Source organism: Chroicocephalus ridibundus, chromosome 28, assembly GCF_963924245.1.
Source record: "Chroicocephalus ridibundus chromosome 28, bChrRid1.1, whole genome shotgun sequence".
Taxonomy (NCBI): domain Eukaryota; kingdom Metazoa; phylum Chordata; class Aves; order Charadriiformes; family Laridae; genus Chroicocephalus; species Chroicocephalus ridibundus.
Genome location: NC_086311.1, coordinates 674,520 through 698,877, shown reverse-complemented (window position 1 = coordinate 698,877; position 24,358 = coordinate 674,520). Strand labels below are relative to the sequence as shown.

Below are 24,358 nucleotides of genomic sequence, written 5' to 3'. Positions count from 1 at the left end.
GGAAAAGAAGAACAACAGTGGAAATAAAAGAAGAAAAGTGGAAAAAAGAAGAAGAAAAGTGGAAAAAAGTAGAAGAAAAGCAGGAAAAGAATAAGAAAGGTAGGAACAAGAAGAAGAAATGTGGAAAAAAGAAGAAGAAAATGGAAAAAAGAACAAGGAAAGTAGGAAAAGAAGAAGAAAAGTAGGAAAAAGAAGAAGAAAAGTGGAAAAAGAAGAAGAAAAGTAGGAAAAAGAAGAAAAGTGGAAAAAGAAGGAGAAAAGTAGGAAACAAAGAAGAACAGTGAAAAAAAAAAGAAGAAAAGTGGGAAAAAGAAGAAGAAAAGTGGAAAGAGAAGAAGAAAAGTAGGAACGAGAAGAAGAAAAGTGGAAAAAAGAAGAAGAAAAGTGGAAAAAAGAGGAAGAAAAGCAGGAAAAGAAGGAGAAAAGTGGGGAAAAGAAGAAGAAACGCAGGAAAAGAAGAAGAAAAGAAGGAAAAAGAAGAAGAAAAGTGGAAAAAGAAGAAGAAAAGCAGGAAAAGAAGAAGAAAAGTGGTGGAACGCTCCCACCAACGCCTTGGACCCATCCATCTGACAGCTCCGGATCCCTCCATAGATCCATCCATCCCACCCTCCGGCACATCAACGCTCCCACCAACGCCTTGGGCTCATCCATCCAACAACTCCGGATCCCTCCCTAGATCCATCCATCCCACCCTCCGGCACGTCAGCGCTCCCACCAACACCTTGGGCCCATCCATCTAACCGGATTCCTCCGTAGATCCATCCATCCCACCCTCCGGCACATCAACACTCCCACCAACGCCTTGGGCTTAACCATCTGACAGCTCCGGATCCCTCCGTAGATCCATCCATCCCACTCTCCGGCACATCAACGCTCCCACCAACGCCCAAGGGGTTCCGAGGGGTCCCCAAGGGTTTCCGAGGGGTCCCAAGGGGTTCCAAGGGGTCTCCAGGGTTCCCAAGGGCGTCCCCAACGGTCCCCAAGTGGTCCCAAGGGGTTCCAAGGGGTCCCAAGGGGTTCTGAGGGGTCGCAGGGGCTTCCAAGGGGTCCCCAAGGGGTCCCAAGGGTTTCCAAGGGGTCCCAAGGGGTTCCAAGGGGGTCCCCAAGGGGTCCCAAGGGGTTCCGAGGGGTCTCCAGGGTTCCCAAGACGGTCCCCAAGGGTTTCCAAGAGGGTCTCCAGGGGGTTCCCAAGGGTTTTCAAGGGGTCCCAAGGGCTTCCAAGGGTTTCCAAGGGGTCCCAAGAGGTTCCAAGGGGGTCCCCAAGGGTTTCCAAGGGGTCCCAAGGGGTTCCGAGAGGGTCTCCAGGGTTTCCAAGCAGTCCCAAGAGGTTCCAAGGGGGTCCCCAAGTTTTTCCAAGGGATCCCAAGGGGTTCCAAGGGGGTCCCAAGGGGTCCCAAGAAGTTCCAAGTGTTTCCAAGTGGTCCCAAGAGGTTCCGAGGAGTCCCCAGGGGTTCCAAGGGGGTCCCCAAGTGTTTCCAAGAGGGTCTCCAGGGATTCCAAGGAGTTCCAAGAGTTTCCAGAGGGGTCCCAAGGGGTTGCAAGAGGTTCCAAGGGGTCCCAAGGGGGTCCCCAAGGGTTTCCAAGGGGGTTCCAAGGGGTTCCAAGGGTTTCCAAAGGGGTCCCAAGGGGTTACAAGGGGGTCCCCAAGGGGTTCCAGGGGGGTCCCAAGGGTTTCCAAGAGGGTCCCAAGGGGTTCCAAGGGGTCACAAGGGGGTCCCCAAGGGTTTCCAAGGGGTCCCAAGGGGTTCCAGGGGAGTCTCAAGGGTTTCCAAGGGGTCCAAAGGGGTTCCAAGGGGTTCCCAATGGGTTCCAAGAGGTCCCAAGGGTTTCCAAGGGGGTCCCAAGGGGTCTCAAGGGGGTCCCCAAAGGTTTCCAAGGGGTCTACAGGGTTTCCGAGGGGTCCCCGATGGTTTCCAATGTCGGGGCGGCCAGCGGAAAAGTACAAGGATGGAAGAAACTCGAGGGCATGCCGACCTCGCAGATCCGGGACAAATAACCTTGAGGAAGTAGGGAGTGAAGCAACGAGTTATAACTGTAGCTCCAACACGTAGCAAAACTGTAGCTTCTGGCGTGTAGCGAAACCGCCAGCAGGAGGGATTATTGTAATGAAACGTTGAGAGCTCAGCCAATCAGAAACGACAGAATTTCTGTAACTGTAAGGAAGTAGCTGTATAAAAGGCTTTTTTTGCAGCCCCACTGCAAAGCAAAGGCAGAGGAAGAGGAGGTCAGGAGAACAGCTGCTTCATCGGCGCTAACATCTCACCAGAGACTCTTGCACCGTCCCACCAGCCAGGTGCTCTGGCCACGCTCCCTGGCCTCCCACCCACGCCCCGGGTCCTTGTCCCCATCCTTCCTGTGCCCAAAGAGCTTCTTTAATGAAGGCAAAACACCTTTTGACACGACTGTCATCCCCTTCTACGTACGTCCATGGGCCAGGGCTCGGCCTCGCTCCACCCCGATCCCCTCCATTCCATCCCCCCCGTGACAAACTCACCTTTCCTTCGCCAGAGATAAGCGATGACGCCAAATGACGCCACTGAAAGCACGAGGAAGACACCCAGAGCTGCCATCCAGTGACGGGCGTTGTGGAAAAAGGGAGCTGAGAAACAAAAACACAGCAGGAAAAGGGCTCACTTTGCACTCCTGTGTAGGAGGAAAACGAAAGGGAGAAAGAAAAACTCCAAGTTCTAACTCATCGTCAGGGTTTCGGCTGGGACGGAATGAACAAGTGGACGTCATCACTTGCAGCTATTGAGGGATGGGATGGTTTGGATTTGGGATGAGTAGCAGCGATGGGAGCGCACTGATGGTTTTGGGTGTTGCTGGGTAGACGAGGAATGGTCTGCTCCTCACACCGCCCCACCAGCGAGTGGGCTTGGTGGTGGGGAGCGCAAACAGTTGGGACAAAACCCGTTACTCTTCCCATTCTCTATCCCATCCCAACAGCAGGGAATGAGCGAGGGGCTGCGCGGTGCCGGCTCTGGGCTGGGATTACACCACCCCACTCCTAAAGCCTTGTGCTGGGAGCCCCGGGCTCAAGGGGACATCGTCCTCTCCAGCCCACGGCCATCCCAATGCTCCCCTGAAGCCCGCCAGGCTCAGGTTATCTCCTGCGCTAAAGCTCACCTGCGGGTGCATCCCCTCCCATTCCCCCACCCCCCGCACGTTTCTCCAGCCCCCCGAGATCAAACCGCTCCCCCCGCCCCAAGCACAGCCAACCCCAGCCCCGCTGCCATCCTGCACCTGAGATGTGCAGGGACGACGCCTGCTCCTGCTCCAGGCGGCTGTTCCTCACCACGCACGACAAGTTCCCATCGCCCTTCCCGCTCACCACGATGACATCTTGGATCTCAAACAGGCCCCTCTCGTCAGAGGAACGTCTCCGGGAGACCGAGGGCAGACGCTGCCCGTTGGCAGCCTTCCACAGCACCTGCGGTTGCGGGTACCAGCCGGCCGATCCACACACCACCCGGATGCCTCCGTCCTGGTGAGCCTCCAGAGAGAGGAAAGGGACGGAGCCCATGGCTGGGGGAAGAGCCCGCCGTTGGGCTGAGTTAGGGATGGACTCGGCTCAAAGGCAAAGACCCAACCCCGTAGCAGACACATCACAGTGTCCCGAGGGGGCTGTGGGACCGCGCACGTGCTCCTCACACCACCCAAACCACCCCAACGTGTGCAGGAACCGGAGAGCATTGATGCCCAATGACCCCACATCGCCCATAAAACAGCCCGGCAGAGGAGGACCCAGAGGCCGAGCAAGGTCTCTGCCCTCTCCCGGCCTTGTCCAAGAAGCTCTGAGGCTTCCAGACGAGGCGCCAGGTCTCCTCCGGCACAAACGGCAAAGGCAAAGCAAGGATCCAGCTGGTGGGACCTGGGAAGAGGGCTCTTCCCAACGCCAGGCACAGCGGTAGCTCCCATCCTGGGCTCGCTTGGCAGCCCAGGCCCTGAGCCCAAGCAGCTGCTCAGCAGCTTCTCCCCTCTGCCCTCACAACACCTCGAGGACACCACAGAGACACAAAGCCACCTCGTTTGTGCCACTCTGCCCCCAAAAACACCTCCAGCACCATGTCTGTGCTCCTTCCTGAGCAGGCACGGATGGGAAGGGTCCCCTTCAAGCCGCCCTCTGTCAAGGTCTATTGGCCTTTGGCATTGGATGGATGGACGTGAGGGTGGGACAGAGGTCTGGGAGGGACACCCCAACCCAGGGACACCTGAACCACCCCCAGGAAACACCGCACCACCCACAAACCTGCCACCTCCAGCTCCACTGTAGCTTCTCCATAAGAGGCAGCATCTCTCACAGTGCAGACGTACTGGCCATCATCAGAGGGTCTCACCCCAGTGAGTCGCAAGTCCAGGGTCCCACCGGAGAGACCATCTCTGACCAACTCTGTCCTTCCAGCGTATTCCCTCATCTGTGCCCCGACCAGGTCCTCTCCATTTCGGTAGAGATGCACGATTTCAGAGAACTGGTACCGGATCCACCTGATCTCCAAGCTCCGAGCGTCCGCACGTGGGGACAAGTGACACGGCAGCACGACGTCCTGCCCCACGGTGGCAAGGAGAGGTCGGTCTGGTCCCACCACTCTGAACTCAGCTTGGGGACGGAGAAGGACACAGAGAGACGGAGATTGTGCCCACGTTAATTCGGGGCGTTGCATGGCAAGGGGCGAGCGTGGCGTGAGCGGTGCCCGCTCCATCCCGCGGGTGTCGCTTTTCCCCCCACCCCGTGCTCCAAAGAGCCTGGAGAAACTGGAGAGGGAGTGAGAGGGCTCCAAGGAGAAGGACGTTCCCTGGGAGTGGGAACCTGCTCCAGAAAGTCACCCCCAACCCCAAAAATAGCCCCCAGCCCGGCCAGCCCTGGGAGAAGGGACAAAGGCTTTAGGGGAGCACTGCGGGACGGGACTGAAGGTGTCCCAGGGCAAGGGACGTGGGGGTGGCATCAAGAGCCCAAGGGAAAGTGAAACCCATCCGCGGCCGAGCTCTGGGCTCAGCTCCTCCTGCCCCCCGGCACCTCCCCTGCCCCACATCTGCCCCCCGCAGCGGGCTCAGCGCCCCCAGCCCTGCAGGATCCCTACCTGATCCCAGGCGGAGCACGTGGAGAGTCAGGAAATAACTCAGGAGGCCCCTGGGGCTGGCGGGGAACCCCATCTGCGGGCGCAGCTGGAGAAGAGGGTGGGAAGGGAGGCAGAGGGAGGGCAAGGGGGGGTTAGAGCCGCCGGGGAGGGGATGGGGAAGAAGGGCTGCACCCGCCCCCAGGGAGGCTCCAGAAATCCCACCAAACCCCCCGCACCCTGCCGTCGGGAGGAACCGTCGGTCGAGGGCAGGACGGGCCCACGCCGCGGCTCCTGCTGCAGCCCCTGCTCTGCCCCACTGCCCTTCCCCCTGGATTTGCGCTGAACCCCTTTCAAGACGTTAAATTAATTGGAGATTCTAAATCCCCTGCAAAAAGAAAAATCACGCACCCAACGTGTACAAGTTGCACCCAACATCTCCAACCTTTTTCTAGTTGCCGGGTGCAGAATTATGGACTTTGGAATGACTTCAAGCTCCACCCCCCCCCCCCCAATGCCTTGAGCTGAGGTTCCTCACCCAGCGCTGATCCCCGTCAGCGGGGTTAGAGTCATAAAATAAACCTCCAAGCTCAAAATGCCAAAGAGAAACCATCACCCTCCCCGTTCCTGGGTGGGAGGTGGTGGAGGTGTCTTTTCCCAGGGCTGCACCTCTCCTGGCAGCCTGTGCTGGGGCAGAGACCTCGGCCAGGTTTTGCATCCATAAAGAAGCATTTCCTTTCCCAAAAGGGGATGATTTTCTTTCCTACGGCCATTGTCGCTGAAGGAATGTATTTTGTTTTCCTGCTCATCATCTCTCCTTTCGCTCTCTGGCCTGCCCCACCTCCGGAGCAAACCCCAGACCACACCATGATGGTGGTTCACCCGCACCGGTTCCGCTCTCTCTCTCTCTCTGGAGGTTTTTTGCGTTCTTTCAGGACATTTGTCTGTTGGAGAGTAAAACGCGGCAGCCCATCAGCCTCAGGAATCCAAAAAAAAAAAAAAAAAGGAAAAAAAAAAAAAAGGAAACCATGAAAAGATGGGCATTTGGGTGCGAGCAGGTTAAACCGAGCTTTGTCGTGATTTTCGGAGATGGTGGAGGAGCCCAGCAGTGTCCCTGCAGCCCTACAAGAGCAAGGAGCTTGTGGGGAGCGAGGGAGACGCGGACAAGAAGGGTTTGGGGGGGGCTTCAAGTGTCAGGACACCTCAGCTGTGCCCTGTCCCTCTGCCCTGTCAACGTGGGGACCTCACATCCCCTGGGAGGACGTGTCCCCTGCTGTCCCCAATGTCCCACCCTCATCCATACTCAAAATATTGGGGGTGGGGGGCCGTAGCCATAGCAGGGGGTGGGTACGGGGGTGCTGAGGGGGGTCATACCCAACTCTGGGGGGCCTGGGGACGGTCCCCAGCCCTGGGGAGGGGCACCGGGGTCCCCGTCCCCAGTTCAACGCCCAACCCCGGAGCAGCAGCAGCCATCAATATTGTGAAATATCCGTCTGAAACAAGCCCAGCTTGGAAAAGGCCTCCCACGTCCAGAAGTTTCCTCTTCTGCTGCACCTGAAGCCGCTCTGGGACAAAGACGCTTTAGCGCACAGAGCCAAAATCCCCCAAATAAGCAACGAGCCGCTGCCGCCTTCACCCAACGCCCAACTGGGAAGGGAACTGGGTGCGGAAACCCCTTCTCTGCAGTAAAGGATGACGTGGTTTAGGAGGATGCTCCCAGAAGTGGGGCACCCCGGGGACAAGGCTCATGCCCCACTGGGGACTCCCCAGCACGCAGACTGGTGGGTGCCTGCAAATCCTCTTGGCGGGCAGCAAGGAACCAGGACAAAAACCCCCAGGAACCATCACAGCCAGGCTCCGTGTTCACCAACAAATCTTTATTGACACCAACCCTGCTGTGCCGGAGCAGGACACGCTGTGTGTAAGGGGAAGAAGAGCCCAAACCCACAGCTCAGCACCCAGAAAACGTCCCCAAAATGCGACCCAGCCAAAAACTGGTGTTTGTGAGGCCACACAGCGTGCGAGGCAGCCCCCGTCCCCTGCCCCTCACTCCCCCTCTGCTCCCTGGGCTGGGGCACAGGGATGGACGTCTCCCGCGGGATCCAGGAGAGGAGCGCGGGGAGTCTCTAGAGAAGGGCAGGGGCTGCCGGCGGCCGGGGAGGGAGGGAAAGGGAGGAGAGTGTCTAAGAGGTGCTGCCCCTCAGGCACAGCTGGGTTTTCTCTGTTCCTACCCAAAAGCAGGGGCGCAGGGTCTCCCCTTTGAACGAGGCTGGTGGGAACGTGAAGATCTCGACCCCGGTGTCGGCATGGAGGAAAGTCACCAGCCCCCGGGCGCAGTCCAGACAGACCCAGATCCTGCTGGGGAGCGGGGACTGGGGGACGAGGGTGCGACGAGAGGTGAGAGACGTGAACTGCCCATAGCAGTGCCGCACTGCCCAGATCCCTCCTTCAGGGCTCCAGTCCGAGAACTTCTTCCTCTCCACAGACTCCTTGGCCACCCCAACACCCAACTGCGTGTCACCTCCCACCTCCCCCTCCACCTCCACTTCCCAGCAGTGTCTCCCCTCCCGGAACCTCTCCTGGCCCAAAACGCAGAAATAATAGGTAAATCTCTCCGGGACGTCGGGCAGGTCCCGCTCTTCGCTTTGCCACCTCACGCGCCTCCGATCGGCCGACAGGACGAGTTGGGAATGAGCCGTGTTTGGATCCAGGGTCACCACGTCTGCAGGGGACAGGAGGAGCCGCAGCATCAGAGCTCAGTCCCGGGCAGGTTTCACCCCCTCGGGGACAGGACCTGCCCCGCGGGGCAGGAGACTGGGCATCTCCTTCCTCCTCTCCATCCCCACCGTGGGGCCGGCCCCAGCACGGCCACGGCCGAGCTCGGTCCCGTGGGAAGAGGCACCGGTGGGGCTGCAGCCCGCGCAGGGAGGAGCAGGACGGGGAGGCAGGGGCTGGGCTGGGCAGCGCACGGGGTCTCAGGGGGTGGTGGCTCCTCTGGGGCCCAAGGGGGTGACTCAGAATGGGGCGGAATGGCAAGAAAACGGGGCAAGATACAGCCCAGTGCCATGGTCTGGGGGGTCTGAGACACCAACATGACCCGGGATGGCCAGTCCCCCTTCAGTGGCCACCCAGTGCCTTCACTGGCCACCCAGTTACACCTCCCGCAGAGGGAAAGGGAGGAGAACCACCCGTAAAAATACAGTAAAATACGCAATTACCTGGATTTTCAGGAAGCAGGAACTTTCTCCACGCTACAAGGAGGGACAAGAGCAAGGTCACGTCCCACGGCCGGTCCCCAGGGACTCGGGGCAGGGGAGAGGGTCCATCCCTGGGCTGGTGTCCCCCGGCCACCCACCCTCCCAGGCACGTCCCCTGGGGGTTTGCTCCGATCCAGGGGAGGGAGGAGATGGAGGGGACGGACACAGCGGAAAAGGGCCGAGCAGAGAGCACCCGGGAGAGGACACCGAGGCAAGAGGAGATCACGGAGACTCACCCAACAGTGCAGCTTTTTCATCTGGAATGGAAAAAAAGAAGCGATGAGTGATGAGAGGGGACGGCTTCTCATCCCATGGCTGCTCCTTTAGGAGCGCACAGAGCTCGAGGAGAGCTCAGAGAGTTTGGGGAGTGGGAAAAGGCCACAAAACCCTGTGAATGGCCCCCTCCAGCCAGGTCATGTCCCACGGCCGGTCCCCAGGGAGTCTGGCCAAGGGAGAGGGTCCATCCCTGGGCTGGTGTCTCCCAGCTACCCACCCTCCCAGGCACCTCCCCTTGGGGTTTCCCCGCCCCCAGGGGATGGAGGGATGGAGGGGACGGGCACGGGGGGACAGGGCCGAGCACAGAGCACCCAGGAGACGACACCGAGCCATGACAGAACTCCTGGAGACTCACCTAGTGCTGCATCTCGTTTCCCTGGAAAGCAAAAATCAAATTAATGCGTGATGAGAGGGGACAGATTCTCACCCTGCAACTGCTTCCACAGGAGAGCACAGAGCTGGCAAGACCCCAAACTCCTTGTGTTTGGGGAGTGGGAACAGACCGTGTGGGTCCCAGAGCAGGTTCCCTGCCTCCCTGCTCCCCCAGCCACCCCTCCCAGGCACCCTGCATTGAAGCCTGACTTGAGCAGAGATTTAAGGCTCAGCCTGATTTAAGCTGACTGATGACGGGTCCCCACTTCTCCCCATGACTTAGGTCACCTCCTGGGCCCCGTTCCCAGCCCCAGTGCTCTCCAGTCCCCTTCTGGGCTCCATCAACCCAGACCAACGACCACAGGGCGATCAAGAGACACCCAGAGCCACGTCCCTCCCAGGGGGCTCCTTTCTCAGGAGGCTTCGCTGGTGGCAGGGGCCGGAAGGACTCACCCAGCGTTCTGGACAGCCCCACTGCAAAGCAAAGGCAGAGGAAGAGGAGGTCAGGAGAGCAGCTGCTTCATCGGCGCTAACATCTCACCAGAGACTCTTGCACCGTCCCACCAGCCAGGTGCTCTGGCCACGCTCCCTGGCCTCCCACCCACGCCCCGGGTCCCTGTCCCCATCCTTCCTGTGCCCAAAGAGCTTCTTTAATGAAGGCAAAACACCTTTTGACACGACTGTCATCCCCTTCTACGTACGTCCATGGGCCAGGGCTCGGCCTCGCTCCACCCCGATCCCCTCCATTCCATCCCCCCGTGACAAACTCACCTTTCCTTCGCCAGAGATAAGCGATGACGCCAAATGACGCCACTGAAAGCACGAGGAAGACACCCAGAGCTGCCATCCAGTGACGGGCGTTGTGGAAAAAGGGAGCTGAGAAACAAAAACACAGCAGGAAAAGGGCTCACTTTGCACTCCTGTGTAGGAGGAAAACGAAAGGGAGAAAGAAAAACTCCAAGTTCTAACTCATCGTCAGGGTTTCGGCTGGGACGGAATGAACAAGTGGACGTCATCGCTTGCAGCTATTGAGGGATGGGATGTTTTGGATTTGGGATGAGAGCAGCGATGGGAGCGCACTGATGGTTTTGGGTGTCGCTGGGCAGTCGAGGAATGGTCTGCTCCTCACACCGCCCCACCAGCGAGTGGGCTTGGGGGGTGCAAACAGTTGGGACAAAACCCGTTACTCTTCCCATTCTCTATCCCATCCCAACGGTGGGGAATGAGCGAGGGGCTGCGCGGTGCCGGCTCTGGGCTGGGATTACACCACCCCACTCCTAAAGCCTTGTGCTGGGAGCCCCGGGCTCAAGGGGACATCGTCCTCTCCAGCCCACGGCCATCCCAATACTCCCCTGAAGCCCGCCAGGCTCAGGTTATCTCCTGCGCTAAAGCTCACCTGCGGGTGCATCCCCTCCCATTCCCCCACACCCCGCACGTTTCTCCAGACCCCCGAGATCAAACCGCTCCCCCCGCCCCAAGCACAGCCAACCCCAGCCCCGCTGCCATCCTGCACCTGAGATGTGCAGGGACGACGCCTGCTCCTGCTCCAGGCGGCTGTTCCTCACCACGCACGACAAGTTCCCATCGCCCTTCCTGCTCACCACGACGACATCTTGGATCTCAAACAGGCCCCTCTCGTCAGAGGAACGTCTCTGGGAGACCGAGGGCAGACGCTGCCCGTTGGCAGCCTTCCACAGCACCTGCGGTTGTGGGTACCAGCCGGCCGATCCACACACCACCCGGATGCCTCCGTCCTGGTGAGCCTCCAGAGAGAGGAGAGGGACGGAGCCCATGGCTGGGGGAAGAGCCCGCCGTTGGGCTGAGTTAGGGATGGACTCGGCTCAAAGGCAAAGACCCAACCCCGTAGCAGACACATCCCATTGTCCCGAGGGGGCTGTGGGACCACGCACGTGCTCCTCACACCACCCAAACCACCCCAACGTGTGCAGGAACCGGAGAGCATTGATGCCCAATGACCCCACATCGCCCATGAAACAGCCCGGCAGAGGAGGACCCAGAGGCCGAGCAAGGTCTCTGCCCTCTCCCGGCCTTGTCCAAGAAGCCCTGAGGCTTCCAGACGAGGCGCCAGGTCTCCTCCGGCACAAACGGCAAAGGCAAAGCAAGGATCCAGCTGGTGGGACCTGGGAAGAGGGCTCTTCCCAACGCCAGGCACAGCGGTAGCTCCCATCCTGGGCTCGCTTGGCAGCCCAGGCCCTGAGCCCAAGCAGCTGCTCACCAGCTTCTCCCCTCTGCCCTCACAACACCTCGAGGACACCACAGAGACACAAAGCCACCTCGTTTGTGCCACTCTGCCCCCAAAAACACCTCCAGCACCATGTCTGTGCTCCTTCCTGGGCAGGCACGGATGGGAAGGGTCCCCTTCAACCCGCCCTCTGTCAAGGTCTATTGGCCTTTGGCATTGGATGGATGGACGTGAGGGTGGGACAGAGGTCTGGGAGGGACACACCAACTCAGGGACACCTGAACCACCCCCAGGAAACACCGCGCCAGCCACAAACCTGCCACCTCCAGCTCCAACACGGCTTCTTCATAAGTGGTAGCATCCTGCACGGTGCAGACGTACTGGCCATCATCAGAGGGTCTCACCCCAGCGAGTCGCAAGTCCAGGGTCCCATTGGAGAGACCATCTCTGACCAACTGTGTCCTTCCAGCGTATTCCTTCATCTGTGCCCCGACCAGGTCCTCTCCATTTCGGTAAAGACGCACCGTTTCCGAGAACTGGTGCCGGATCCACCTGATCTCCAAGCTCCGAGCGTCGGCGCGTGGGGACAAGTGACACGGCAGCACGACGTCCTGCCCCACGGTGGCAAGGAGAGGTCGATTTGGTCCCACCACTCTGAATACAGCTTGGGGATGGAGAAGGACACAGAGAGACGGAGATTGCGCCCACGTTAATTCGGGGCGTTGCATGGCAAGGGGCGAGCGTGGCGTGAGCGGTGCCCGCTCCATCCCGCGGGCATCGCTGTTCCCCCATCTGTGCTCCAAAGAGCCTGGAGAAACTGGAGAGGGAGTGGGAGGGCTCCAAGGAGAAGGAGGTTCCCTGGGAGTGGGAACTGCTCCAGAAAGTCACCCCCAACCCCGAAAATAGCCCCCAGCCCGGCCAGCCCTGGGAGAAGGGACAAACGCTTTAGGGGAGCACTGCGGGACGGGACTGAAGGTGTCCCAGGGCAAGGGACGTGGGGGTGGCATCAAGAGCCCAAGGGAAAGTGAAACCCATCCGCGGCCGAGCTCTGGGCTCAGCTCCTCCTGCCCCACGGCACCTCCCCTGCCCCACATCTGCCCCCCGCAGCCAGCGGGCTCAGCGCCCCCAGCCCTGCAGGATCCCTACCTGATCCCAGGCGGAGCACGTGGAGAGTCAGGAAATAACTCAGGAGGCCCCTGGGGCTGGCGGGGAACCCCATCTGCGGGTGCAGCTGGAGAAGAGGGTGGGAAGGGAGGCAGAGGGAGGGCAAGGGGGGGTTAGAGCCGCCGGGGAGGGGATGGGGAAGAAGGGCTGCACCCGCCCCCAGGGAGGCTCCAGAAATCCCACCAAACCCCCCGCACCCTGCCGTCGGGAGGAACCGTCGGTCGAGGGCAGGACGGGCCCACGCCGCGGCTCCCGCTGCAGCCCCTGCTCTGCCCCACTGCCCTTCCCCCTGGATTTGCGCTGAACCCCGTTCAAGACGTTAAATTAATTAGAGATTCTAAATCCCCTGCAAAAAGAAAAATCACTCACCCGACGTGTACAAGTTGCACCCAACATCTCCAACCTTTTTCTAGTTGCCGGGTGCAGAATTATGGACTTTGGAATGACTTCAAGGTCCACCACCCCCCCCAACGCCTTGAGCTGAGGTTCCTCACCCAGCGCTGATCCCCGTCAGCGGGGTTAGAGTCATAAAATAAACCTCCAAGCTCAAAATGCCAAAGAGAAACCATCACCCTCCCCGTTCCTGGGTGGGAGGTGGTGGAGGTGTCTTTTCCCAGGGCTGCACCTCTCCTGGCAGCCTGTGCTGGGGCAGAGACCTCGGCCAGGTTTTGCATCCATAAAGAAGCATTTCCTTTCCCAAAAGGGGATGATTTTCTTTCCTACGGCCATTGTCGCTGAAGGAATGTATTTTGTTTTCCTGCTCATCATCTGCCCAATGACCCCACATCGCCCATAAAACAGCCCGGCAGAGGAGGACCCAGAGGCCGAGCAAGGTCTCTGCCCTCTCCCGGCCTTGTCCAAGAAGCCCTGAGGCTTCCAGACGAGGCGCCAGGTCTCCTCCGGCACAAACGGCAAAGGCAAAGCAAGGATCCAGCTGGTGGCACCTGGGAAGAGGGCTCTTCCCAACGCCAGGCACAGCGGTAGCTCCCATCCTGGGCTCGCTTGGCAGCCCAGGCCCTGAGCCCAAGCAGCTGCTCAGCAGCTTCTCCCCTCTGCCCTCACAACTCCATCCATCCCTCCTCCATCCCGGCATCCCTCATCCCTCCTCCCTCTATCCCTCATCCCTCCATCCCTCCTCCATCCCTCCTCCCTCCTCCCTCCATCCCTCCTCCATTCCTATTGCCTCCTCCATCCTCATCCCTCCTCCCTCAAGGAGGGGTCCCCAAGGGTTTCCATGGGGTCCCAAGGAGTTCCAAGGGTTCCAAGTGTTTCCAAGGCGTCCCAGGGGATTCCGAGGGGTCCACAGGGTTTCCTAGGGGTCCCCAAGGATTTCCGAGGGGTTCCCAATGGTTTCCAAGGCATCCGAGGGGCTTCCAAGGTGTCCCAAGGGGTTCCAAGGGGTCCCAAGGGGTTCCGAGGGGTCCCCAAGGGTTTCCAAGGGGTCCCAAGGGGTTCCAAGGGGTCCCAAGGGATTCCGAGGGGGTCCCCAATGGTTTCCAAGAGAGTCTCCATGGTTCCCAAGGGGTCCAGGGGTTTCCAAGGGGTCCCAAGGTGTTCCAACGGGGGTCCCCAAGCATTTCCAAGTGGTTCCCAGGGGGTCCTGGCCCCCCTGCACTCGCCCCGGGGTGGGAGGGGGTGGGGTTTAACCCCACGTCAGCAATGTAGGACCAGGCAGCAGCCGTTGCCCGTCCCCCCGCGTTGTGGGGTGTGGGGGGGGGGGGAGGGGAGAAGAGGGAGAAAAGGGGCCGGAAAAAGACCCTCGCGGGTTGTGGGGCAGGCGGTCGAATAGAGGAGCAACGGGCGAGGAAAAGACCGATATTTATTGTAAAATAACGTACGGGATAAAGCGACCCGACGCTGAGTTGCCCTCCCCACCTGAGCGCTGGTTGTCCGGCCCGTCCCCTGCGGCGACGGCGGGTCCCGGCCCCCCCACCCCACCCCCGGCAGCGACCCCCCGTTTCTATCCCCAACGGGACGCCCGTGGGGCGGAATATCCCTATTGGGCGCCTTCTCCCGGCCGCGCTCCCGCTGGGCTGCGACGGGGAAGGCGAAAAAAAAGAAAAAACCCCTCGACTGACGGACGGAAATGTCTCTCGGCCGCGTCCCGACGTCGTGTTCTCGCCCGCTAAATCCAAAAAGGCAACCCAGAGCCGAAGGAAAATTCCCTCCATCAAAGCTGAAAGGATGACACCCTCCCCCCGGCTGCTCGTGGCGGGAGGGGACACAACACCCCGCAGCGACCCCCCTCCGTCCCCTGCCCCTCACTCCCCCTCTGCTCCCTGGGCTGGGGCACAGGGATGGACGTCTCCCGCAGGATCCAGGAGAGGAGCGCGGGGAGTCTCCGGAGAAGGGCAGGGGCTGCCGGCGGCCGGGGAGGGGAGGGAAGGGGGGATGAGGGTCTGGGGGGCGCTGCCCCTCAGGCACAGCTGGGTTTTCTCTGTTCCTACCAAAAACCAGGGCCGCAGGGTCTCCCCTTTGAACGAGGCTGGTGGGAACGTGAAGATCTCGACCCCGGTGTCGGCATGGAGGAAAGTCACCAGCCCCCGGGCGCAGTCCAGACAGACCCAGATCCTGCTGGGGAGCGGGGACTGGGGGAGGAGGGTGCGACGAGAGGTGAGAGACGCGAACTGCCCATAGCTGTGCCGCACTGCCCAGATCCCTGCTTCCGGGATCAGGAAGGGTCTCCCTTTCCTCTGCACAGACTCCTTGGCCACCCCAACAGCCCACCACGAGTCACCTCCCACCTCCCCCTCCACCTCCACCTCCCAGCAGTGTCTCCCCTCCCGGAACCTCTCCTGGCCCAAAACGCAGCAATAATAGCTAAATCTCTCCGGGATGTCGGGCAGGTCCCGCTCTTCTCTTTGCCGCCTCATGCGCCTCCGATCGTCCGACAGGACGAGTTGGGAATGAGCCGTGTTCGGATCCAGGGTCACCACGTCTGCAGGGGACAGGAGGAGCCGCAGCATCAGAGCTCAGTCCCGGGCAGGTTTCACCCCCTCGGGGACAGGACCTGCCCCGCGGGGCAGGAGGCTGGGCATCTCCTTCCTCCTCTCCATCCCCACCGCGGGGCCAGCCCCAGCACGGCCACGGCCGAGCTCGGTCCCGTGGGAAGAGGCACCGGTGGGGCTGCAGCCCGCGCAGGGAGGAGCAGGACGGGGAGGCAGGGGCTGGGCTGGGCAGCGCACGGGGTCTCAGGGGGTGGTGGCTCCTCTGGGGCCCAAGGGGGTGACTCAGAATGGGGCGGAACAGCAAGAAAATGGGGCGAGATACAGCCCAATGCCATGGTCTGGGGGGGTCTGAGACACCAATACGAGCCAGGATGGCCAGTCCCCCTTCAGTGGCCACCCAGTGCCTTCACTGGCCACCCACTTACACCTCCCGCAGAGGGAAAGGGAGGAGAACCACCCATAAAATACAATAAAATACGCAATTACCTGGATTTTCAGGAAGCAGGAACATTCTCCACGCTACAAGGAGGGACAAGAGCAAGGTCACGTCCCACGGCCGGTCCCCAGGGACTCGGGGCAGGGGAGAGGGTCCATCCCTGGGCCGGTGTCGCCCGGCCGCCCACCCTCCCGGGCACGTCCCCTGGGGGTTTACTCTGATCCAGGGGATGGAGGGCTGGAGGGGACGGGCATGGGGGTCAGGGCCGAGCAGAGAGCGCCCTGGAGAGGTCACCGAGCAAAGAGGAGATCACGGAGACTCACCCAACCGTGCAGCTTGTTCCTCTGGAATGGAAAAAAAGAAGCGATGAGTGATGAGAGGGGACGGCTTCTCATCCCATGGCTGCTCCTTTAGGAGGGCACAGAGCTCGAGGAGAGCTCAGAGAGTTTGGGGAGTGGGAAAAGACCACAAAACCCTGTGAATGGCCCCCTCCAGCCAGGTCATGTCCCACGGCCGGTCCCCAGGGAGTCTGGCCAAGGGAGAGGGTCCATCCCTGGGCTGGTGTCCCCCAGCTGCCCACCCTCCCAGGCACATCCCCTTGGGGTTTCCCCACCCCCAGGGGATGGAGGGATGGAGGGGACGGGCAAAGGGGGACAGGGCCGAGCAGAGAGCGCCCTGGAGAGGACACCGAGGCAAGAGGAGATCATGGAGACTCACCCAACAGTGCAGCTTGTTCCTCTGGAATGGAAAAAAAGAAGCGATGAGTGATGAGAGGGGACGGCTTCTCATCCCATGGCTGCTCCTACAGGAGCGCACAGAGCTCGAGGAGAGCTCAGAGAGTTTGGGGAGTGGGAAAAGACCCCACACCCTGTGAATGTCCATCTCCAGCCAGCTCATGTCCCACGGCCGGTCCCGAGGGACTCTGGCCAAGGGAGAGGCTCCATCCCTTGGCTGGTGTCCCCCAGCTGCCCACCCTCCCAGGCACATCCCCTTGGCATTTCTGCGGAGCCAGGGGATGGAGGGATGGAGGGGATGAGGAAGCGGGGGAAGGGCTGAGCACAGAGCAGCCGGGAGAGGACACCGAGCCAAGAGGAGATCACGGAGACTCACTCAGTGCTGTGTCTCGTTCCCCTGGAAAGGATAAAGAAAGTCAATCAGTGATGAGAGGGGACAGCTTCTCATCCCACAACTGCACCCGCAGGAGCAGGCAGAGCCCTTCTGTTTGTGGAGGGGGAAAAGAGCCCTTGGCTCCCGGGGGGGTTCCCTCCAGCCTGGTTATGTCCCATGGATGGTGGCCAGTGGGTCTGGGCAGGGGAGAGGGTCCATCCCTGGGCTGGTGTCCCCCAGCTGCCCACCCTCCCAGGCACATCCCCTTGGGGTTTCCCCACCCCCAGGGGATGGAGGGATGGAGGGGACGGGCAAAGGGGGAAAGGGCCAAGCCAAGAGCACCCGGGAGAGGACACCGAGGCAAGAGGAGATCACGGAGACTCACTCAGTGCTGTGTCTCGTTCCTCTGGAAAGGATAAAGAAAGTCAATCAGTGATGAGAGGGGACAGCTTCTCATCCCACAACTGCACCCGCAGGAGTTGGCAGAGCCCTTCTGTTTGGGGAGGGGGAAAAGAGCCCTTGGCTCCCGGGGGGGCTCCCTTCAGCCAGGTCATGTCCCACGGCCGGTCCCCAGGGAGTCTGGCCAAGGGAGAGGGTCCATCCCTGGGCTGGTGTCCCCCAGCTGACCACCCTCCCAGGCACTTCCCCTTGGGGTTTCCCCAACCCCGGGGGATGGAGGGATGGAGGGGACGGGCAAAGGGGGACAGGGCCGAGCAGAGAGCACCCGGGAGAGGACACCGAGCCAAGAGCAGATCATGGAGACTCACCCAACAGTGCAGCTTGTTCCTCTGGAATGGAAAAATAGAAGAGATGAGTGATGAGAGGGGACGGCTTCTCATCCCATGGCTGCTCCTTAGGAGCGCACAGAGCTCGAGGAGAGCTCAGAGAGTTTGGGGAGTGGGAAAAGACCCCCACACCCTATGAATGTCCATCTCCAGCCAGGTCATGTCCCACGGCCGGTCCCCAGGGACTCTGGACAAGGGAGAGGGTCCATCCCTGGGCTGGTGTCTCCCAGCTGCCCACCCTCCCAGGCACATCCCCTTGGGGTTTTTGCGGAGCCAGGGGATGGAGGGATGGAGGGGACGGGCACGGGGGGACAGGGCCGAGCACAGAGCACCTGGGAGAGGACACCAAGCCAAGAGGAGATCATGGAGACTCACCCAGTGCTGCAGCTTTTTCATCCGGAAAGGAAAAAGAGAAGCGATGAGTGATGAGAGGGGACGGCTTCTCATCCCATGGCTGATCCTACAGGAGCAGGCAGAGCTCGAGGAGAGCTCAGAGAGTTTGGAGAGTGGGAAATGACAACAAAACCCTGTGAATGGCCCCCTCCAGCCAGGTCATGTCCCACAGCCAGTCCCCAGGGAGTCTGGCCAAGGGAGAGGGTCCATCCCTGGGCTGGTGTCCCCCAGCTGCCCACCCTCCCAGGCACATTCCCTTGGGGTTTCCCCACCCCCAGGGGATGGAGGGATGGAGGGGACGGGCAAAGTGGGGACAGGGCCGAGCACAGAGCACCCAGGAGAGGACACCGAGCCAAGAGGAGATCACGGAGACTCACCCAACCGTGCAGCTTTTTCATCTGGAAAGGAAAAAAAGAAGCGATGAGTGATGAGAGGGGACGGCTTCTCATCCCATGGCTGCTCCTTTAGGAGTGCACAGAGCTCGAGGAGAGCTCAGAGAGTTTGGGGAGTGGGAAGAGACCACAAAACCCTTTGAGTGTCCACCTCCAGCCAGGTCGTGGTCCACGGCCGGTCCCCAGGGACTCTGGGCAGGGGAGAGGGTCCATCCCTGGGCTGGTGTCCCCCAGCTGCCCACCCTCCCAGGCACATTCCCTTGGGGTTTCTGCGGAGCCAGGGGATGGAGGGATGGAGGGGACGGGCAAAGGGGGACAGGGCCGAGCACAGAGCACCCAGGAGAGGACACCGAGCCAACAGGAGATCATGGAGACTCACCCAGTGCTGCAGCTTTTTCATCTGGAAAGGAAAAAAAGAAGCGATGAGTGATGAGAGGGGACGGCTTCTCATCCCATGGCTGCTCCTTTAGGACCGCACAGAGCTCAAGGAGAGCTCAGAGAGTTTGGGGAGTGGGAAAAGACCACAAAACCCTGTGAATGGCCCCCTCCAGCCAGGTCATGTCCCACGGCCGGTCCCCAGGGAGTCTGGCCAAGGGAGAGGGTCCATCCCTGGGCTGGTGTCCCCCAGCTGCCCACCCTCCGAGGCACCTCCACTTGGGGTTTCCCCACCCCCAGGGGATGGAGGGATGGAGGGGACGGGCACGGGGGGACAGGGCCGAGCACAGAGTATCCGGTAGAGGACACCAAGCCATGACAGAGCTCCTGGAGACTCACCTAGTGCTGCATCTCGTTTCCCTGGAAAGCAAAAATCAAATTAATGAGTGATGAGAGGGGATGGCTTCTCATCCCATGGCTGTTCCTGCAGCAGCAGGCAGAGCTGGCGAGACCCCAAACTCCTTGTGTTTGGGGAGTGGGAAAAGACCGTGTGGGTCCCAGAGCAGGTTCCCTGCCTCCCTGCTCCCCCAGCCACCCCTCCCAGGCACCCTGCATTGAAGCCTGACTTGAGCAGAGATTTAAGGCTCAGCCTGATTTAAGCTGACTGATGACGGGTCCCCACTTCTCCCCATGACTTAGGTCACCTCCTGGGCCCCGTTCCCAGCCCCAGTGCTCTCCAGTCCCCTTCTGGGCTCCATCAACCCAGACCAACGACCACAGGGCGATCAAGAGCCACCCAGAGCCACGTCCCTCCCAGGGGGCTCCTTTCTCAGGAGGCTTCGCTGGTGGCAGGGGCCAGAAGGACTCACCCAGCGTTCTGGACAGCCCCACTGCAAAGCAAAGGCAGAGGAAGAGGAGGTCAGGAGAGCAGCTGCTTCATCGGCGCTAACATCTCACCAGAGACTCTTGCACCGTCCCACCAGCCAGGTGCTCTGGCCACGCTCCCTGGCCTCCCACCCACGCCCCGGGTCCTTGTCCCCATCCTTCCTGTGCCCAAAGAGCTTCTTTAATGAAGGCAAAACACCTTTTGACACGACTGTCATCCCCTTCTACGTACGTCCATGGGCCAGGGCTCGGCCTCGCTCCACCCCGATCCCCTCCATTCCATCCCCCCCGTGACAAACTCACCTTTCCTTCGCCAGAGATAAACATTGAGACCAAATGACGCCACTGAAAGCACGAGGAAGACACCCAGAGCTGCCATCCAGTGACGGGCGTTGTGGAAAAAGGGAGCTGAGAAACAAAAACACAGCAGGAAAAGGGCTCACTTTGCACTCCTGTGTAGGAGGAAAATGAAAGGGAGAAAGAAAAACTCCAAGTTCTAACTCATCGTCAGGGTTTTGGCTGGGATGGAATGAACAAGTGGACGTCATCGCTTGCAGCTATTGAGGGATGGGATGTTTTGGATTTGGGATGAGAAGCAGCGATGGGAGCACATTGATGTGTTTGGGTGTTGCTGGGCAGTCGAGGAATGGTCTGCTCCTCACACCACCCCACCAGCGAGTGGGCTTGGGGGGCGCAAACAGTTGGGACAAAACCCGTTACTCTTCCCATTCTCTATCCCATCCCAACGGTGGGGAATGAGCGAGGGGCTGCGCGGCGCCGGCTCTGGGCTGGGATTACACCACCCCACTCCTAAAGCCTTGTGCTGGGAGCCCCGGGCTCAAGGGGACATCGTCCTCTCCAGCCCACGGCCATCCCAATGCTCCCCTGAAGCCCGCCAGGCTCAGGTTATCTCCTGCGCTAAAGCTCACCTGCGGGTGCATCCCCTCCCATTCCCCCACACCCCGCACGTTTCTCCAGGCCCCCGAGATCAAACCGCGCCCCCCCCCCCCCAAGCACAGCCAACCCCAGCCCCGCTGCCATCCTGCACCTGAGATGTGCAGGGACGACGCCTGCTCCTGCTCCAGGCGGCTGTTCCTCACCACGCACGACAAGTTCCCATCGCCCTTCCCGCTCACCACGACGACATCTTGGATCTCAAACAGGCCCCTCTCGTCAGAGGAACGTCTCTGGGAGACCGAGGGCAGACGCTGCCCGTTGGCAGCCTTCCACAGCACCTGCGGTTGCGGGTACCAGCCGGCCGATCCACACACCACCCGGATGCCTCCGTCCTGGTGAGCCTCCAGAGAGAGGAGAGGGACGGAGCCCATGGCTGGGGGAAGAGCCCGCCGTTGGGCTGAGTTAGGGATGGACTCGGCTCAAAGGCAAAGACCCAACCCCGTACCAGACACATCACATTGTCCCGAGAGGGCTGTGGGACCACGCACGTGCTCCTCACACCACCCAAACCACCCCAACGTGTGCAGGAACCGGAGAGCATTGATGCCCAATGACCCCACATCGCCCATGAAACAGCCCGGCAGAGGAGGACCCAGAGGCCGAGCAAGGTCTCTGCCCTCTCCCGGCCTTGTCCAAGAAGCCCTGAGGCTTCCAGACGAGGCGCCAGGTCTCCTCCGGCACAAACGGCAAAGGCAAAGCAAGGATCCAGCTGGTGGCACCTGGGAAGAGGGCTCTTCCCAACGCCAGGCACAGCGGTAGCTCCCATCCTGGGCTCGCTTGGCAGCCCAGGCCCTGAGCCCAAGCAGCTGCTCAGCAGCTTCTCCCCTCTGCCCTCACAACACCTCGAGGACCCCACAGAGAAACAAAGCCACCTCGTTTGTGCCACTCTGCCCCCAAAAACACCTCCAGCACCATGTCTGTGCTCCTTCCTGGGCAGGCATGGATGGGAAGGGTCCCCTTCAACCCGACCTCTGTCAAGGTCTATTGGCCTTTGGCATTGGATGGATGGACGTGAGGGTGGGACAGAGGTCTGGGAGGGACACACCAACCCAGGGACACCTGAACCACCCCCAGGAAACACCGCACCACCCACAAACCTGCCACCTCCAGCTCCACTGTAGCTTCTCCATAAGAGGCAGCATCTCTCACAGTGCAGACGTACTGGCCATCATCAGAGGGTCTCACCCCAGCGAGTCGCAAGTCCAGGGTCCCACCGGAGAGACCATCTCTGACCAACTCTGTCCTTCCAGCGTATTCCCTCATCTGTGCCCCGACCAGGTCCTCTCCCTTTCGGTAGAGATGCACCGTTTCCGAGAACTGGTACCGGATCCACCTGATCTCCAAGCTCCGAGCGTCCGCACGTGGGGACAAGTGACACGGCAGCACGACGTCCTGCCCCACGGTGGCAAGGAGAGGTCGGTCTGGTCCCACCACTCTGAACTCAGCTTGGGGACGGAGAAGGACACAGAGAGACGGAGATTGCGCCCACGTTAATTCGGGGCGTTGCATGGCAAGGGGCGAGCGTGGCGTGAGCGGTGCCCGCTCCATCCCGCGGGTGTCGCTGTTCCCCCATCCGTGCTCCAAAGAGCCTGGAGAAACTGGAGAGGGAGTGGGAGGACTCCAAGGAGAAGGAGGTTCCCTGGGAGTGGGAACCTGCTCCAGAAAGTCACCCCCAACCCCGAAAATAGCCCCCAGCCCGGCCAGCCCTGGGAGAAGGGACAAACGCTTTAGGGGAGCACTGCGGGACGGGACTGAAGGTGTCCCAGGGCAAGGGACGTGGGGGTGGCATCAAGAGCCAAAGTGAAAGTGAAACCCATCCGCGGCCGAGCTCTGGGCTCAGCTCCTCCTGCCCCACGGCACCTCCCCTGCCCCACATCTGCCCCCCGCAGCGGGCTCAGCGCCCCCAGCCCTGCAGGATCCCTACCTGATCCCAGGCGGAGCACGTGGAGAGTCAGGAAATAACTCAGGAGGCCCCTGGGGCTGGCGGGGAACCCCATCTGCGGGTGCAGCTGGAGAAGAGGGTGGGAAGGGAGGCAGAGGGAGGGCAAGGGGGCGTTAGAGCCGCCGGGGAGGGGATGGGGAAGAAGGGCTGCACCCGCCCCCAGGGAGGCTCCAGAAATCCCACCAAACCCCCCGCACCCTGCCGTCGGGAGGAACCGTCGGTCGAGGGCAGGACGGGCCCACGCCGCGGCTCCCGCTGCAGCCCCTGCTCTGCCCCACTGCCCCCCTCCCCCCTGGGTTTCTTCTGAACCCCTCATACGAGACTTTACATTAATTAGAGATTCTTAATGCCCTGCGGAAAGGAAATTCACTCACCGGACGGGTACCATCTGCAGGAGGCACCTGGTAACTCCCAACACCTCCAAGCTTTGTCCCGTTTTCCAGGCGCAGGATTATGGGCTTTGGAGTGACTCCAGGCTCCACCCCGCCCCCGAGGCCAGGGGAAAAAGAAGAAGAATGAAAGTAGGAAAAAGAAGAAGAAAAGTGGGAGAAGAAAGAGAAAAGTGGAAAAAAGAAGAAGAAAAGCAGGAAAAGGAAGAAGAAAAATAGGAAAAAGAAGAAAAGTAGGAAAAAGAAGGAGAAAAGTAGGAAAAGAAGAAGAAAAGTAGGAAAAGAAGAAGAAAATTCGGAAAAAAGAAGAAAAGTGGGAAAAAGAACAAGAAAAGTAGGAAAAGAAGAAGAAAAGTGGAAAAAAGAAGAAAAGTAGGAAAAAGAAGAAGAAAAGTTGGAAAAGAAGAAGAAAAGTGGGAAAAGAAGAAGAAAAGTGGAAAAAGAAGAAGAAAAGTAGGAAAAAGGATGAGAAAAGTAGGAAAAGAAGAAGAAAAGTAGGAAAAAGTAGAAGAAAAGTGGAAAAAGAAGGAGAAAAGTAGGAAAAGAAGAAGAAAAGTGGAAAAAAAAGAAGAAAAGCAGGAAAAGAAGAAGAAAAGTAGGAAGAAGAAGAAGAAATGTGGAAAAAAGAAGAAGAAAAGTGTGAAAAAGAACAAGAAAAGTAGGAAAAGAAATAGAAAACTGGAAAAAAGAAGAAAAGTAGGAAAAAGAAGATGAAAAGTAGGAAAAAGAAGAAGAAAAGGTGAAAAAGAAGGAGAAAAGTGGAAAAAGAAGGAGAAAAGTAGGAAAAGAAGAAGAAAAGTGGAAAAAAAAGAAGAAAAGCAGGAAAAGAAGAAGAAAAGTAGGAAGAAGAAGAAGAAATGTGGAAAAAAGAAGAAGAAAAGTGGGAAAAAGAACAAGAAAAGTAGGAAAAGAAGAAGAAAAGTGGAAAAAAGAAGAAAAGTAGGAAAAAGAAGATGAAAAGTATGAAAAGAAGAAGAAAATTCGGAAAAAAGAAGAAAAATGGAAAAAAGAAGAATAAAAGCAGGAAACGAAGAAGAAAAGTAGGAAAAAGAAGAAGAAAAGTTGAAAAAGAAGGAGAAAAGTGGAAAAAGAAGGAGAAAAGTAGGAAAAGAAGAAGAAAAGTGGAAAAAAAAGAAGAAAAGCAGGAAAAGAAGAAGAAAAGTAGGAAGAAGAAGAAGAAATGTGGAAAAAAGAAGAAGAAAAGTGTGAAAAAGAACAAGAAAAGTAGGAAAAGAAATAGAAAAGTGGAAAAAAGAAGAAAAGTAGGAAAAAGAAGAAGAAAAGTTGGAAAAGAAGAAGAAAAGTAGGAAAAGAAGAAGAAAATTCGGAAAAAAGAAGAAAAATGGAAAAAAGAAGAATAAAAGTGGGAAAAAGAAGAGGAAAAGCAGGAAACGAAGAAGAAAAGTAGGAAAAAGAATGAGAA

General features: G+C 59.2%; 2 protein-coding genes across 4 annotated transcripts; both read right to left on the bottom strand.

Annotated features, from left to right (window-relative positions):
* Positions 1-1,600: 1,600 nt before the first annotated feature.
* Positions 1,601-5,378, bottom strand: LOC134507838 (butyrophilin subfamily 1 member A1-like). Of its 3 annotated transcripts, none has more exons than XM_063318767.1 (5): positions 5,079-5,378; positions 4,250-4,597; positions 3,244-3,525; positions 2,495-2,599; positions 1,601-2,196 (listed from the first exon to the last, which is right to left on the bottom strand). In XM_063318767.1, exons 1-5 carry the CDS (start codon positions 5,149-5,151, stop codon positions 2,027-2,029), a joined length of 978 nt encoding a protein of 325 aa, XP_063174837.1. In that variant the 5' UTR covers positions 5,152-5,378; the 3' UTR covers positions 1,601-2,026. The 3 variants fall into 3 exon arrangements, with proteins under 3 accessions (XP_063174837.1, XP_063174839.1, XP_063174838.1); XM_063318769.1 differs by having other exon boundaries at positions 1,601-2,153; XM_063318768.1 differs by having other exon boundaries at positions 1,601-1,997.
* A 1,842-nt stretch (positions 5,379-7,220) lies between these two features.
* LOC134507813 (butyrophilin subfamily 1 member A1-like) lies at positions 7,221-23,082 on the bottom strand. The gene is made up of 13 exons (XM_063318697.1): positions 22,921-23,082; positions 22,529-22,613; positions 21,702-22,049; positions 20,696-20,977; positions 19,951-20,055; positions 19,632-19,652; positions 19,162-19,182; positions 18,767-18,787; positions 18,373-18,393; positions 17,203-17,223; positions 16,034-16,054; positions 8,273-8,305; positions 7,221-7,776 (listed from the first exon to the last, which is right to left on the bottom strand). Exons 2-13 carry the CDS (start codon positions 22,599-22,601, stop codon positions 7,238-7,240), a joined length of 1,506 nt encoding a protein of 501 aa, XP_063174767.1. The 5' UTR covers positions 22,602-22,613; positions 22,921-23,082; the 3' UTR covers positions 7,221-7,237.
* Between the last annotated feature and the right edge of the window lie 1,276 nt (positions 23,083-24,358).